General features: G+C 35.3%; 2 protein-coding genes and 1 pseudogene across 2 annotated transcripts; 2 read left to right on the top strand and 1 right to left on the bottom strand.

The window, feature by feature from the left end:
• Positions 1 to 673: 673 nt before the first annotated feature.
• On the top strand, positions 674 to 3,799 carry LOC116137264 (annotated as a pseudogene).
• An 845-nt stretch (positions 3,800 to 4,644) lies between these two features.
• Positions 4,645 to 10,365, top strand: LOC116137287 (4'-phosphopantetheinyl transferase HetI-like). The gene is made up of 9 exons (XM_031422974.1): positions 4,645 to 4,684; positions 4,839 to 4,996; positions 5,194 to 5,369; positions 8,202 to 8,269; positions 8,409 to 8,492; positions 8,622 to 8,777; positions 8,904 to 9,023; positions 9,806 to 9,935; positions 10,017 to 10,365. The coding sequence occupies exons 2-9, from the start codon at positions 4,884 to 4,886 to the stop codon at positions 10,133 to 10,135; spliced, it is 966 nt and encodes a 321-aa protein (XP_031278834.1). The 5' UTR covers positions 4,645 to 4,684; positions 4,839 to 4,883; the 3' UTR covers positions 10,136 to 10,365.
• A 697-nt stretch (positions 10,366 to 11,062) lies between these two features.
• Positions 11,063 to 14,616, bottom strand: LOC116137263. The gene is made up of 5 exons (XM_031422948.1): positions 14,479 to 14,616; positions 11,910 to 12,071; positions 11,757 to 11,810; positions 11,486 to 11,632; positions 11,063 to 11,362 (listed from the first exon to the last, which is right to left on the bottom strand). Exons 1-5 carry the CDS (start codon positions 14,614 to 14,616, stop codon positions 11,063 to 11,065), a joined length of 801 nt encoding a protein of 266 aa, XP_031278808.1.
• Positions 14,617 to 15,135: the final 519 nt, after the last annotated feature.

Here is a 15,135-nt window from a genome sequence, read left to right as displayed (position 1 = left end):
TTTGGGATAGTTTATAATAAGAATAAACTCTACATTGTAATAAGTTTAATTTTTCTAATTCCCATCTTAAGGAAAGTTGCCCTCCTTATAGTAATAATTATCAATTAAAGCATACACGATTTTGTTGCTCATTTGTGATGCCAAGAAGACATTACTATCTATTCGATTTAGTGTAGTGAAATGTCGAATTAATCACTCAATTTTTGCAATACTCTTTTATTTTTCCCATCCACTTCATTTTTAACTTGCAATTCATCGAAATCGGGGATCTTAATTTTGCAATCTTAAACCATAGACAATTGTTTTGTGGCTTCATATCAATTGACTATGCATCAACTGCATTTACAGTTCCATCAACGACACTATCTTTGCTAGTTCCAAGACACAAATCTTCTATCCATTTCCAAAGTAGGCAATTGAAGCGCTGAATTGAAATCGTATACTACTAAAATATAAATTGAAATCTTAATATTGATACTGTAAAACCTGAATTAAAAAATAAAAAAATCAAAACTATAATTTTTTATAACTACAACCTTCATTAGTTATAGTTCTTTATAATACTAAAAATTAGTTTAGTCCTACCATATTACTCTATAACCATTATCACTATATAAAAGTTTTATATATCTTATATATATATATATATATATATATAATATATTATATAACAAAAGAGTTGAAGAAGAGCATGGCTCGGACTATCGTCCTACATAACGGGGTCTCAGCTTTCTCTCTTGAAACCCCGCCCAAATACGCCTCATCGATGTCCAGCGTACAATCACGCTCTTTGCAAGACGAATTTAAGTTGCTAAGATTCGTTTATTAATTTGTTGATGATATTTTTTATGAAGAGACGATGAGAGGAGTTACGATGGGCATATACTGGGTCTCTGCACTATGCGACGGCAATTTCACTGATAACATCTCAAATTTAATTCAAGAGGTCAAGGGCAAAGATACCCTTGTTTTCCATTGCGCTTAAAGCCAGGTCTTTCTGCTTTTTTCCCCTTTAATTTCAACACCTTGTTTATTTTTCAGAATTAATTATTAATTATTAGTGGAATTTGTTTTTTTTTTTCTTCTAATTTTCTGCTCCTTCTGTTGATCTAGTTGGCTATAATGATGTATGTATTTGTTCTCTCGATGCATGCATGTTTATGTTTACTGTATTATTGATTAGATTAAAAGTTCTGCTGTGTTGAATTTCACTAATAGAAAAGTAAAATAAAAAAAACATTTTGGTTGAAAATTATTCATGAACCCAAAAACAAAAGTGCCTCGACGCAAACCAATGGAATATTTTAGCTTTGTTCTCATGTGCTGTTACAGAGTTTAGATCAAAGACTGGATTGTGAAGTTTTATGGTGACCTTCTGTATGTACACTAATCTGTTTATGAAGCATCAATTATTTAAATTAATCATTTAAAGCCATGGAGCTAATTTTTCTTCTGTATCAAAATATCAGTACGTTTCTCTTCATTAAGTTATTACCTAGTGAGACTTTACTTATCACAAATGAGATGAGCACATTGGTGATTTACCATACACGAGACAAGTATAAGTGAGGGTTTTTTTTGGTTAATAAAAATACATTCATATTTGAAGTTAAGAGTCTGACCATCATTCATTCATTGTAATAATCACCAAGTCCTCTTACATGTACCTATATGTCGACACACATAAGTGAAGACTTCTTAGTCCTAAAGGTTCCCTAAGGACACTTCTCAAAGTATAGAACACATAACATTAAAATACAACATCTGGTTCCACACATAATATAGGTTGCTTATTAAGCATGCAACAAATTTAAGTATCCTAAAGACACACAAATAATATGCACATGGAAAAATCATATTCCTACATACACTTCATAATTAAACAATAAAGCATAACACATGACCATGCTAAAAACAAATTCAGATATCAAATGTTCATAATTATGGCATATAAGCATATATACATCAAAAGAAGTATTCAAATTTCATAAGAAAACATGTGTTTATATTTATTATGATTCTAATAAAGGTTCGATTTACTTACCTCTTGATACTCCAACAGCAAACTCAAGTGGCATCTAAGCCTAGAAAACTTGTTAAGAGATCAACTGTCCGCCAACTTTGAGTACCCACATAATTTGACTATTATGATCTCTTAATCCACTATAATTATTTTTCAAAATCAAGTCGAAATACTAAAGAAATGTATGTATTATGTTGTAAACTATAAATAACTCAAAATTTCCTTGGAATCTTTTTGAACTAATTTAAAAGTAGTAGATTTAAAAAATATATATATTCACGTCTGTACTGCTCAAACTATGGTATTGCTCTGCTGTCTTGGAGACCTTAGTTATGAACTGCCATGGCTCCTTGCTAATGAGTAGTGTCTTCTTCGAAGAGCTGCTCCTTTGTGCTTGGAATATTGTTTGTGGTTCGAAGTACGGTCGGACTTTGGGTTTGGAGGCCGATGCTTGAGCTGTTATGAGAGTCTTATTTTGGTGCATATGCATGCTTTTCTGTTAATAGCGTCTCCTATCCTTCTGTTATTTGAATCACTAGATCTTCTACATTTTCAATTGTTAGTCTGAGGATTGGATTTTTTTGTTGTGAACTAGAGTCATTGCTTTGAACGTTTTGGGAATTAGTTATACAATAGAACATATTTTTTCAACTCAAATACCTCTGTCAAACTTGCTTATGCATCTGGTGAGGAAAACTTGCCCACTGTCACTTCAGGTAATCTACCATGCTAGCAAGCTAGGTAGTGCTTATATAGCATTGTTTATCCTGTTTGAGTAAAGCATCCAGTGAGCCTAACAAAAGTTTTACGAGCAATGATTCACTGGTGCTCTGCGAGCTCTTGTTTTCCTTTTAGAAGTGGCACCCTTATGAATGGTATGTGATAGGGGTTATTGAACGATGCCATACTAGAAGGAGATTTTTCGTCTTTTAGGTCAGTCATCTTATTGGGTTTGTAGAGTGCAATCTCCTTCTAAATTGGATTGCAAAGTCATTTTTTTTAAAACTTAAGTCTATGATTTCTCAAATTCCCATCTTGCAACACATCCTCAACTTCTCCAGTTAGCAAGATGCTTGATCAAGAGCCTTTGAAAACTTGCAAAACTAAATCATGATTCTTTACGAGGTCCTGAGCTTTAGTGCTCCAAAATTATGATTGATCTTCATTTACACACTTCTTCCTTAAATAACAGTTCTTCTTTTATTGTTCTCTAACCCCATTCTCCTCCTCTCCGCATGGTCTTGATCTATTTTCCCATAAACCATGTATATAGCAGTTATGTGTTAGCATAAGTGGCTTGAGGCTTAACAAAAAGAAGTGTGACGTATACCTTAGTTATTAATGCTATAATTTTTTAACTTAAGAAATCTTGTGTTGGATTTCTCTCTGTTTAACCTCTTTTTCCGTGTTCTCATATTTTTCCTTCTTGTTTCTTTTCAAAGACAAACTAAGATAGTTTTTTTGAATGGTTGCATGTTAAAAATGTTGTGGATGACTTTGTAGGTTCGCGGACCAACTTGTGCGAGGAGGTTGGCTAATTATCTGGATGAAAAGGTAGTAGATGCTGGAATCAAGAACATTTTCGTTCTTGAACGTGGTTTCAATGGTTGGGAAGCTTCTGGTAAACCTGTTTGTCGCTGCACTGATGTCCCTTGCAAGGGGGAGAGTTCAAAATGATAATTTGACACAAAACCATATTGTTATTTGATGACATCTATCATAATCTATACACGCTTATCACTTAACAGAATGTATTTTTGAGTTTCGACAATGCTATTTACTACCGGATCCTTTAGAATGTGTTTATATGTTTGTGATTTCGATTCTGCGTGTTTTTGGGCCTACTTCATGGGTTATGAAGATGATGCCGCCATTTCAGAGTCAAAACTGCTTAAACATTCAAGAACATATTTCTGATGTTCTACCACACTTGAACTCTTCTAATCGATCCTAATGGTCATGCGCCATTCTGACGACTGTCGGCTACCGTCTGATGGTGGTGGTCGGCTGTCAGCAGTCGGTTGGGTGGGTGAAGGTGTTTTTATTAATTTATAAACTTTTCGGAAAATGTTTTCAAAAAATGTATTAAACACATTATCATAATCTTATTTTATTTGATTAAATCTTATCTTATCTTATCTTATCTTATTTAAAATAAAATAATGTATCAAACAGCCTTAGATTTCTGAAAAATATTTAGAGAAATCTGTTCTTTTTAATCAGCAAATTCAATTTAATTACTCTAATCTAAACTGTTCAATATACAATTTCAAGTTATATGATTAAATTAATATGGTTCTTACACTTTAAATCTAAATCAACTAAAATTATAGAAAATGCCGCTCATTAATCATGTAAATTTAATAATTGAATCAAATGAGGAAAAATGCAATACAACAAAATTTAATTTAAATGAGTAGACACACTTAATTTGATATCAAATAATTCGTGAAATTATAACAAAATGAGAAAACTTTTAATTCGAAAAATAAGTAGGACCTTAATTTTTATTTTGAAAATTTATACAAAATTTCAGGTACAATTTTTATCGAATTTCAGAAAATATTTAAAACTATAATAATATAATTAATTTGAAGAAAGCCTTGGATTGCCCACCAAACCAAACCAAACGCGCGAGCTCTTGTTTCTTCCAACACGAAGGTACTTTCTCCTCTCTCTAATCTTTGGATTTACAAACCCTTCCAATGTTTTGAGTTTTGGATATTTTCTGAATGCCTTGTGCTGTGAGTTAAATTTCAAATTTATGTTTTTGTTAATTGTTCCTTAATGAAGGTTGTTGCCTTTTTTTTTTGAGGTTGTTTATGTGAGGATTAGATATGTTCAGCTGTTCCAAGTATTCATGTTTTCGTCTCTAAACAAAAAACTCAAATTCACAATGAATACGTGTTGCTTTCAAAGGAATTTCTCAGTTGCTTTGCCGCCTTTACTTCCTGTTCAACTACCATCTCAAAGGTATCAGCCATCCCATTTTCTATGTTATTTTTGTAATCCATCTATATTTTGGCGCTTCATAACATTTGGGTTATTGGCATTATATGATATTTTGTTTCTATTTGAAGATATTTGTGTTTAAAGCTTTGCAATCTGCGTCGATAATGATTTCTTTTTTCTTTTTCGTTTTCTTTTTCTTTTTCTTTTTTGGTCTTCAGGGAAACCCACTTTTGGTATATTGTACCTGAGGAGGTGAAGAGTACATCTCTTTTAAATCAGTATTTAGAAATTCTCTCACCAAGAGAGAAGGAAAATGTTTATCGAATGCGTGGAGACCAGCACAAGAAAAGTGCCCTGCTAGCTCGTGCCTTAGTTCGCACTACTATTGCCAGATGTAGGTACTTGATGTTTCTATTGAAACTCTCCTCTTCATTTTTCCATTACATTTATTGTTGGACACCGAGATTAGAGCGGACGATATGTAGTTAAACTTGATGTTCTTGTTCTATATGGATACTGTGTTGGCACTAGATTTGTAGGGAAATTTTTCTTATGAATCATGATATCAATAATTTATATATGATTGACATGCATATTGCTTATTCAGAAGCATATTACACGTAAATATATGTTAGTGCACTGTAGTTGCTCTAAGTTTTCAAAAGTTATAGAGGCATGTGATGAAGAAAGTTTGAGTTGAAACGTTAGAATATGAAACAATTTGATATTTTTGGATATGTTGACACTTTCCATCCAAATGGAAACACCATAGAATCTCATCACTCAGAAGAAAGCTAACGCTTACTAAAAACAAAGTCTAGCTTACTAGCTTACTACTATTAGAAAATAAAGACGTTCAAATAAATGGTTGGAAGATGTTAGAATATCAAGCTTTATCACTCAGTTAGTTAATCACTGTACAAGGTGCTACAATAGTGTTTTTTGGTGATTGCAATAGTCTGATTTGGATCATCATTTGTTAATCACTTCAGCCATAAGCTTTGATACCAAGTTTGAGAACTTAAATGAATTAAGAAATAATTTTCTTAAGAAACAAACAGAAAATCAGAAGAAGAATCTGGAATTTTGATAAGAAAAAATTCAAGGAATTAGTTGTAACACTCTTTATGTTTGTCTAAAAGGATCAGTAGTCTTATAAAAGTTTAATAAGAAAAAATTCCAGACTCTTCTCTTGATTTTCTCTCTGGTTTTTGGTTTGTTTCTTAAGATCTTTCTCAATTCATTTGAATTTTCAATCTTGGTATCAAAGCTTATGGTTGAAATAATTGACAATAATCAAGCTCAAAGGGCTTCTAATGATCCAAACCAACAAAGCTATTGGAATTGGAGGAAGAACCTGTAATTTTGAGGCCTTAAAATTGCTTTGATCAAGCTTAATTTATTGGCATAGCAAAGCTAGAGGTTTTGAATACAATAGTGTTTTTGCTGATTGCAACAGTCTAATTTTGGATCACCAAAAGCTCGTTGAGATTGGTTGTTGTTAATCACTTCAACCATAAGATCTGATATCAAGTTTGAAAACTTGAAAATTGAGAATGATTTTTCTTAAGAAACTAACGGAAAGCCAAAAGATTAATCTGAAATTTTTTCTTGTTAAATTTTTATGAGACTACTGCTCTTTTTATACAACCAATGGAGTGTATATAAATAATTTTTAGATCACACAAACTGTAAGTAAGACCTTTTAACTATGAATGCAGACCAAGCAGCTTTTACATGTTAGCAAACTCCTCCAAATGCACCGTTGACTTGTTAATAGCAGAAGCTTATTTTACAACAACTAACTGAGCTGCAGAGCTTGATGTTGTAACATCCCCTCTCAAGCTTTGCCAACTTGGAATCACATTTAGCTTATTTCTTAAGTACTCAAAATGGTCTATTGTAAGTGCCTTTGTAAACACATTAGCCACTAGATCTTTTGAAGGATCATATCTAACTTGAAGTTCCTGATTTGCAGCCATATCCCTAATGAAATGTACATCTAATTCTATGTGTTTTGTTTTTCCACGATGAACTGGATTATAAGCAAGAGCTGTTGTTCCCTGATTGTTGCACCACACAATAGGTACAACAACCATTTTCACATGAAGCTCACTAAGCCATGATGAAATCCAAGTCACCTTTGCATCAAACTGAGCCAAGGATACCCAGGGGCCTTGTGTTCAGGTCGCGGGAGAGGCAATTACTAGGTTTACCACCACACCTCACAAAAAAAAAAAAGGAAAAATTTGAGCCAAGGACCGATATTCACTTTTGTGCTTGACCTGGCCGCTGATTTTTGCTTTCTAGAAACCCAGGACACCTGATTTCCTCCTAAAAACACACAATTCCTACTGGCAAACTTTCTATCCTCTTGATCATAGGCCCAATCAACAACTGAAAACCCTATAACATCAAGTCTTCCTATTGTGCTGAAATTTAAGCATTAGGTAATAGTTCCTTTAAGGTACCTAAGGACCTTTTTTTCAGTTTGCTAATGTAGATCAATGGGCTACTGCAAAAACTGACTCAACTGATTTACTGCAAAGGAGATCTCAGGTCTTGTAATGGTAGCGTATGGCAATGCTCCAATTACACTCCTGTATACAGTGGGGTCATAAATTGACTGCCTTCTGACTTTGGTCAATTTTTGACTTGTGACCATTGGATTGGAGCAAGGTTTGGATTGCTCAAGCCTTGTTCTTTTCAGCATGTCCTGTATATACTTTGTTTGTGATAAATGCAGGCCTTTGCTATCCCTGAAAATTTCAATACCTTAGAAATAGCCAAGCATCCCAACCCCTTCAAGACAATTTTTCGGTTGAAATCTCTTATTACTTGAGAGATAAGGTTAGTACAATTTCCTGTAATTAACATGTCATCTACATACACAAGTAGAATGAAAATTTGTTCCCCTCTGGGAAAGACAAATAATGATGTGTCAGCCTTAGAATTACTGAATCCCCACAGGACTACACCATCCCTGAGTTCTGAAACCAGGCCCTAGGGGCCTGATTAAGTGCATACAAAACTTTTTCAAGCTTACAGACATGAGTTGGACAGCCTTTATTTTCAAACCCCTCAGACTGCCTCATGAATACATCTTCTGTCAAGGAGCCATTCAGAAAAGAATCTTATTTTTAAATGTGTATATATGATGTAGATACTGCTTTGAATAATAGAATATTTTGTATGGTGAGCATTAAGCAATACTTTTTACTACTAGATCAGACACATTGTCAAGTAAGTCCAAGAAATTTGAAGTTCCGGAAGAACATCTATGGGAAGCCTGAGGTCAGTTCTATTTTGGACGGCTTAGCTATCCACTATCTGCTTTTTGTTGAGCTTGCTTTTCCTTCTAATTTGTATTTTTTAAGGGTATTTTGTTTTCTTGATACATTTATTCTTTTATTTTTATTTCGTGAGAGAATAGGTAGACTGGTGCCCACTGCCATTGCATTTTAATATCTCGCACACTTCTTCTCTAGTAGCCTGTGGAGTGACTCTGGATGTACCAGTAAGTATCCCCTTCTTTTGGGGCTGCAGAGATCAGCTCCTAATGTGATGGCTAAATATGCTTACTGAATAAATAAATAATGTATTGGGAACGCAATTTAAACTTTGCTGTTTATGCTTCTGATTGTAGATTGGTATTGATGTAGAAGAGAAGCAACGAAGGGCTAATAGCAATATTTCAGCTTTTGCAAAACGGTACTTTTCGCCTGAGGAAGTGAAACTTTTAACTGCAATATCAGACCCTGAAATTCAGCGTCAGGAGTTTATCAAGTTATGGACTCTCAAGGTAAGCAACATTTTCTGAACTACTAAAAAGTGAAAAGCATTTCATGGTCAGGTCATAAAATTCAGAGTATCCAAATGCAATTTATGCTTTTCTTTGCTTTTCATAAAAGATGGATTTCCTTTGCAGGAGGCTTATGTGAAAGCACTGGGAAGGGGTTTCTCAGCTGCACCCTTCAAGACCTTTACCCTTGGGTCTAGGATTGCAATTATAGGAGGGTCTCATCTTTCAGAGACTTTAGATTCTGAGGTTTGTACCAAATTTCTAGTGAGTGTCAAATGTAGCATGTGAATGATATGCATGTGATAAAAAGTCTACCAGTTCACATGGGCATATTGAGGTAACAATGACCTATTTTCAGTTGGCCTCCAAAACTGAAGTTGATTAATTTTACGTTCATATCAAGTTCTGCTTGGTATTAACAATATTATAATGTCAAAAAAGGTGGTCATAGTAAGAAGGGAATATATAAAATGAAGTTGAAGAAGATGTCTTACCTTATGTATATTTCTAAATTTGACTTTCATGGGTGTCAAACTCGAGTCAGATTAAAAATCTGTGTATTTATCATTGTGTGTGTGTCTGTGCATATCATTTTAAAATGTTCAGATAAATTTAAACAATCGCCATAAAACTAGAAAAACTTTAGTTTACTGGAGACAAGCTTGACATAGAGGTTAGAATATTCGAATCCTAGGCATCTAAAGCACATTGTTTTTTTAACAATCCTGAAAGCAGTCCTGATTGCTTGCTTAAATATTGTAATGTCTTATTTTCTTTTTTAATCAATTTTTATCAACTTCAAGTGCTAAATATTAAATGATGTGGAAATGAGGAAGCAATCTAACTATCAATGATGGGGGAACTTATATCTATTAAACAGTTGGATCTTATCAGTGGTACTTCCCCATTTAACAATACGTGATTATGTGGTTCTTTCGTTTGCAATAATTGTTTGAGCTAATTACAGTACTGAACATTTTGGGTGCTGATCACAAATTCACAATTCATTTTCTTAATCTTGTTTTCAGGCATCTGAAATTGTCGTTGAATCTTCTGATGACCCTGAGAATCTCACAAGCAATTGGCAATTCGCGCTCTTGGACTTGGCCGGTTCTCATTATGCTGCCATTTGTGTGGAAAAGGATAAATCCACTGAAGGTGTAATTCAAATTCTTATGTAATTAAGTTAAGATAAATGTAAATGCATACATTGTTAAAATTTCTGTCCTTCATTTGCAGTTAAGGCGAGTGTCCCAATGAAATTAAGGGTGTGGAAAACTATCCCTTTTGTTGAAGATGAACGCGTTTCTGGAACCGGTGCAGTTGTAGCCATCAGGGGCTTGATCAACCACCTATGAATATCTGTACAAGACTCCAGATTTTCCGTTTGTATCAGAGTATTCAGCAATTGTTGGAAGCAAAATTTGCAGTAAACATTTGTAATTCATTTTATAGTGGTCTAGAGATTGGCATCCGGCCGTCGCACTAGGAATTTCAGTTATTTTAGGGAACAAACAATCACTGCATAAATTACAAATTGAAATCAAAATAAGCTATGACGAAAAGTTTAAAATAAACAGAATAGTTAGAATAAAATTTCCCCAAGGAACCCAGCGCTTCAAAACCAAATAGCAATTTAAAAACAAAAAGAGGATTAATACTTGGGGGTGGCACAGAATGGTTGGAATAAGATTTCCCCAAGGACCCCAACGCTTCAAAGCCAAATAGAAATTGAAAAAAAGAAGAGAGGATTAATACTTAGAGGTGGCAGGTCCATGTACCCGCCAAAATCCTAAGGAACTGGACCCGAAACCAGCTGGCTCCTGAGATTTGGAACCAGAACTGGAATCTGAAAAACAGGTTCTGATTCTGATTTCGGATACTTGGGAAAATAATAATACACCCATATTACTTACAAAAATGACAAATAAGCCATTTGAAAATCACATATACACCAGGCAGTCTGTTTACAATTACAAATGTTATTGTCATCTCAAGCCAGATAAGTAATTAAGTTAATTTTTTCATTATGAAGGGGAGCATTGATCAGGAAGAGTTTGAAGGGATTATTGTATTGAATATATGTGTATAATACTTTTTTTCCCTTGACCAGGTTTTGTCCTACTAAGTTTTCCTGACAAGGTTTTTAATGAGGTAGTATGAAGTACGTTCAACCATTGTTTTAAAAACCAGATCGGAGGGTAACTTGCTCTGCTGCTTGGGTCACGGTTCAATCGGTCCAACCGGTTGGACTGGTGACATCATCACACATCATGATGATGTCATCACACATAATCTGAAACATAGTAAACATCATAGTAGTTGTACTCATCTGCATAAGTAGATACCCATTCCGGGAACTTCAAGATGCGAGAATTATCAAGAACTCTCATTCTCTTCATGTAACCTGAATCGCCGAAAATTGGGTTTGGATATTCTCCATTTCCCATTTCCGTTGCAGTGTGGGGAGATTGCCCCAACTTTAAGCTGTAAACTTCACCTCCCCATTCTACACTTTCTGCACCACTAATTATCAAACTAAATAAGTTATGAGGCCAGTACCCCACGTTGATTTTTTCTCCATACTGCATCCACCAATTGCTTGTATTTGGATCTTGAAATCAAAGGATTATAAAAATTCTGAAGATATGAGAATAAAATTTTATTCAAAGTGTTTTCAATGAAAGAAAAGTTCCATTTCGTTTTACCTTAAATATGTAAATAGTTATCTGGTATGGAAGGCCATTAGCTACTGAGATGGGATAAATTGCAATCCCAAGTGCAATTTCCTTGACAGTTTGAACAAAACCAGGGCAAGTAAGATCAAAGCACCCTGTTGCCTTTGATCCATCAACCTATTTAATAAAGAAAAGAAATAAAATTTTGGATCTTACGTTATGTATTTAGTAGCATAGACATCTCCACAAGAAGTTAACCTCCATAAAAATTATAATAACTTATTTGTTGACAAGTACTTACGATCCAATATACATACAATCGAGTCTTCTTATCCCTATACACTCTTGGATTTACCTGAAAAATTATGAACCAAAAAAGAAAAAAGGTATTCGTTTAGCCAGTGCTATAATGGATGAATGACTAAACTGAAAAAGAATTCTTAGTTATACTAACCGCCCATCCATATTCTATGCTTTCAAAATCGTAGTAAGGACCACTTTGGAGACTAACTCGGGAAGTACTGTACTCATCGTCAGATTCGATAGAAGGATCCCAAACTTTGATGTCTGCTTTAGCTCCAAAGTAAATATAACCTAGTGTAAGCAGTATTGCCTTCTGATTTAATTACAGAAATTGAATCAAATCAGAAACAATAGGAAAAGGATAATGATTCAAAGTGAATATGATCAGGTATTAACCATAAAAGTTCAGAAGAGTACGAATCAGAAGATGTTCACTAAATTTATTGTTTGCAACTCACCTTGAATCAAATTGGATTGTCAAGACATGCATGCCAATCAGCCTTCATGCGTCGATTTCCGGCGAGGGAGAACACGTTGTCGATTTCCGACGAGGGAGGAACGCGTCGTCACGATTTTAGAGACTGGAGTTGTGATCGATTTCAGCAACAAATGGTTGCGATTTCGGCAAAGAATGGTTGCGATTTCAGCAAGATTCAATTTTGTTTTGTGTGGGATTTCAGATTTTTGCGATTTCTTTCAAATTTTTTCAGAGTATTTTGTGCGTAGAGGAATTGAGGAAGAAGAAACTGCGCGACAGGGAGAAAGTGAGAAAATTAGGGATTTTTTTGCCCTTTTCAGTGTTGGGCCGGTTTTGTTTGTGGTCCGGTTGGACCGGCGATCCAACATTGTTCATGTAACCCATTGACGGGTTAAAACGGGTTATTGTATAATACCGGTTTTTATGTTGATTCGAACCGGACATGTGACCGGTTCACCGGTTGGACTGGCTCGGTTTGGTCCGGCTTTTAAAACAGTGAGTTCAACACCACTTTACAGTTATATTATAAAATTATATTTCTTTACTTATGCTTTTTTTGGTCTTATTAGTTTTTTTTTTTTTTTTTTTTTTTTTTAAAGTAAGGTTAAATGCAATTATTAGTAAATGGTGGATATCCAAGGGGGGTTGTTGTAAGTGGAAGGGTGGACATCCAAGGGGGGGTGTTGTAAGTGGTGGACTTTCAACGATTGACACATGGCCTATGCAAGTTCACTTGAAGACACATGCATGGACTATGATTTGTTAATGGATAATTGGTCTTTATGGGAGGTGGGTCAGTGAGGAAATGCTATAAATTGTGCCCATTTCCTTCATTTTGTACACAAACTCAATTGAGAGAAAGTTAATAAAAACTTCTCATTTTAGCCCACTTTATTATTTCAGTCCCTATTAGTTTATTTTATTGCAATTACACAATTAAGATTACAACAAAAGAATAATTTTCACTACTTCTAGTTGCTAGTGTCATTAACCCATAACTTTAACAAATAGTATTTTATTCATTTATGTTATGCCTAAAAATAAGGGCTGAAATGTGATGGCGTCATCAAGCACTAATCAGAATCCAACAAACCATTCTACCATCCAAAGCTTGACACGTATCCAAAGGCAAAAGGAATATAGCTGTCAGAAACCCAAATCACCTCAAAAATTTGTGCCTGAGTGAATTCAGTTCGCACACCTGTCTAAGCCCTATTTAATTTAAGGATATACATGAGAGTTTTCAATGAATGGGAAGGCAGGAAGGATCTTCATGATATCATACTACTTGCAAATTGAAATCATTACCTTGAGCAAAACAAGTATAAATAGATAGCTTCCCCTCATAAAATAGAGGTTAGACACACATGAATTTTCAAAAAGAAAATAAAAAAGACACATTACTAGAAAGAAATTGACTTAACATTCTCTTTGAACACACACTTGTAACGACAGATTGCGACCTCTTGTAACCTTGTGTAACTATAAGAAAGTAACATTTATATAAACAACCACAGTGGATGTAAGTTTCGCTTTAAGCATCTAAACCACTATAAAAATCTTTTTGTCACCTTTACTTTACGTATTTGCATACTACTGTTATCATAGTACTTCACCCATTCACTATAATCTGTCCATGTGTGACTTCTTGGCATTTTACACGTGCGAAGTCGCTGGTGTCAAAATCCAAGCATCAATAGTTTGGCGCTAGAAGGAGGGCAAGATTCACATCAACTCTCTATCCAATAAACTCAGTTTCGACAATTGACCCGTCAGTTTCCTTTTCAAAATCACCAACAAATCGACATGGCTTGTGGTTTTGAAAATGAGCATCCTAGTAGATTAGCCGCAAACAACAATTAGGAGATTCCCTACAATCAGGGGGAAACTCCTCCCGAAGGAGTTCCCCACAACATGGTGGGAAACATTCCCTCCACCTCCCAAATGGATCCTCCTCTAACTATTGCTTGGGAAACTTTGATAACACTCTCTAAATGATGTCTCAATGGCTAGAATGTTTGGACAGAGTGGTACCACCGAGTTCGGACAGGGTGATACAACTAAAGACACCTACAACTCACACAAAAGCGTGGAAATGGGCACATCCTCAAGTCATGCACACTACAGCGTAGAAGGGTAAACACATTGCCGACAAAGGGCAGAAAGGCTCAAAAGGGCATTCGAATACTACCCACAAATAGGGAAATCAAACTCCTATTTGCGACTTGGCAGTACTTTGCACCAGGAGTAGTCCCATGGCACCTCGCATAGGCACATCTATGAAAGTGCCAGGCATAGAGAATCCCCCAGTCATCAGCACGCTAGTTTTGACCATCGCTGAGAGGGAAACACCTACCATCAACGCATTGGTTCTGACCATTGCTGAGATACGAAAAACTCCCCTGGCCGCCTATCACCTTCACAGGGTTCCAACCTATGTGTGTCAAGGCAAGTTGAAGGCTTTGGTTAAAGCATGGGAAACACTGATCTACAGTCTTTCATTAATCGCAACCGCAAGGCACGCCACCCATGTTACAGAGAATGATCCACCATGACTTGTACTTCCTCAGCTGAAAGATTTACAGTGGGCATTGGATCAAATTTGAGCTCAGCAAAATGAGCAGGGAGTGATCGCTGAGGCATCTCCCTTTTCTCTAGAGGTTCTAGCAACACCTCACCCGCCAAGATTCAAAATACCAGCTATGAAGGTATTTGACGGGAATGCTGATCCTCAGGATCAACTCTATGAGTTTAACGACCTCATGGAGTTGTACCAAATCTCAAACTTGGCAAAGTGTCGTTGCCTGACAATGACTGTTATTGCCAATGTAAGACATTAGTTCAGATCGCTTCCGCCAAGGTCTATCAACACATGGTAGTAGATGAGCTTGTTGTTCTT

The sequence above is a fragment of the Pistacia vera genome, unplaced genomic scaffold (assembly GCF_008641045.1).
Source record: "Pistacia vera cultivar Batoury unplaced genomic scaffold, PisVer_v2 Contig322, whole genome shotgun sequence".
Lineage (NCBI taxonomy): Eukaryota > Viridiplantae > Streptophyta > Magnoliopsida > Sapindales > Anacardiaceae > Pistacia > Pistacia vera.
Note: the sequence above shows the minus strand (reverse complement) of the source record. Positions and strands in the feature narration are given on the sequence as shown.

Coding starts and splice junctions, on each gene's coding strand:
- LOC116137287 (XM_031422974.1), top strand. CDS start 4,884: ATGTTTTCGTCTCTAAACAAAAAACTCAAATTCACAATGAATACGTGT. Junction 8,270..8,408: donor ACATCTATGGGAAGCCTGAG/GTCAGTTCTATT, acceptor GTGAGAGAATAG/GTAGACTGGTGCCCACTGCC. Junction 9,936..10,016: donor AAAGGATAAATCCACTGAAG/GTGTAATTCAAA, acceptor CTTCATTTGCAG/TTAAGGCGAGTGTCCCAATG.
- LOC116137263 (XM_031422948.1), bottom strand. CDS start 14,616: ATGGTCAGAACCAATGCGTTGATGGTAGGTGTTTCCCTCTCAGCGATG. Junction 11,633..11,756: donor GATTGTATGTATATTGGATC/GTAAGTACTTGT, acceptor TTTATTAAATAG/GTTGATGGATCAAAGGCAAC. Junction 11,363..11,485: donor TAACTATTTACATATTTAAG/GTAAAACGAAAT, acceptor TGGTGGATGCAG/TATGGAGAAAAAATCAACGT.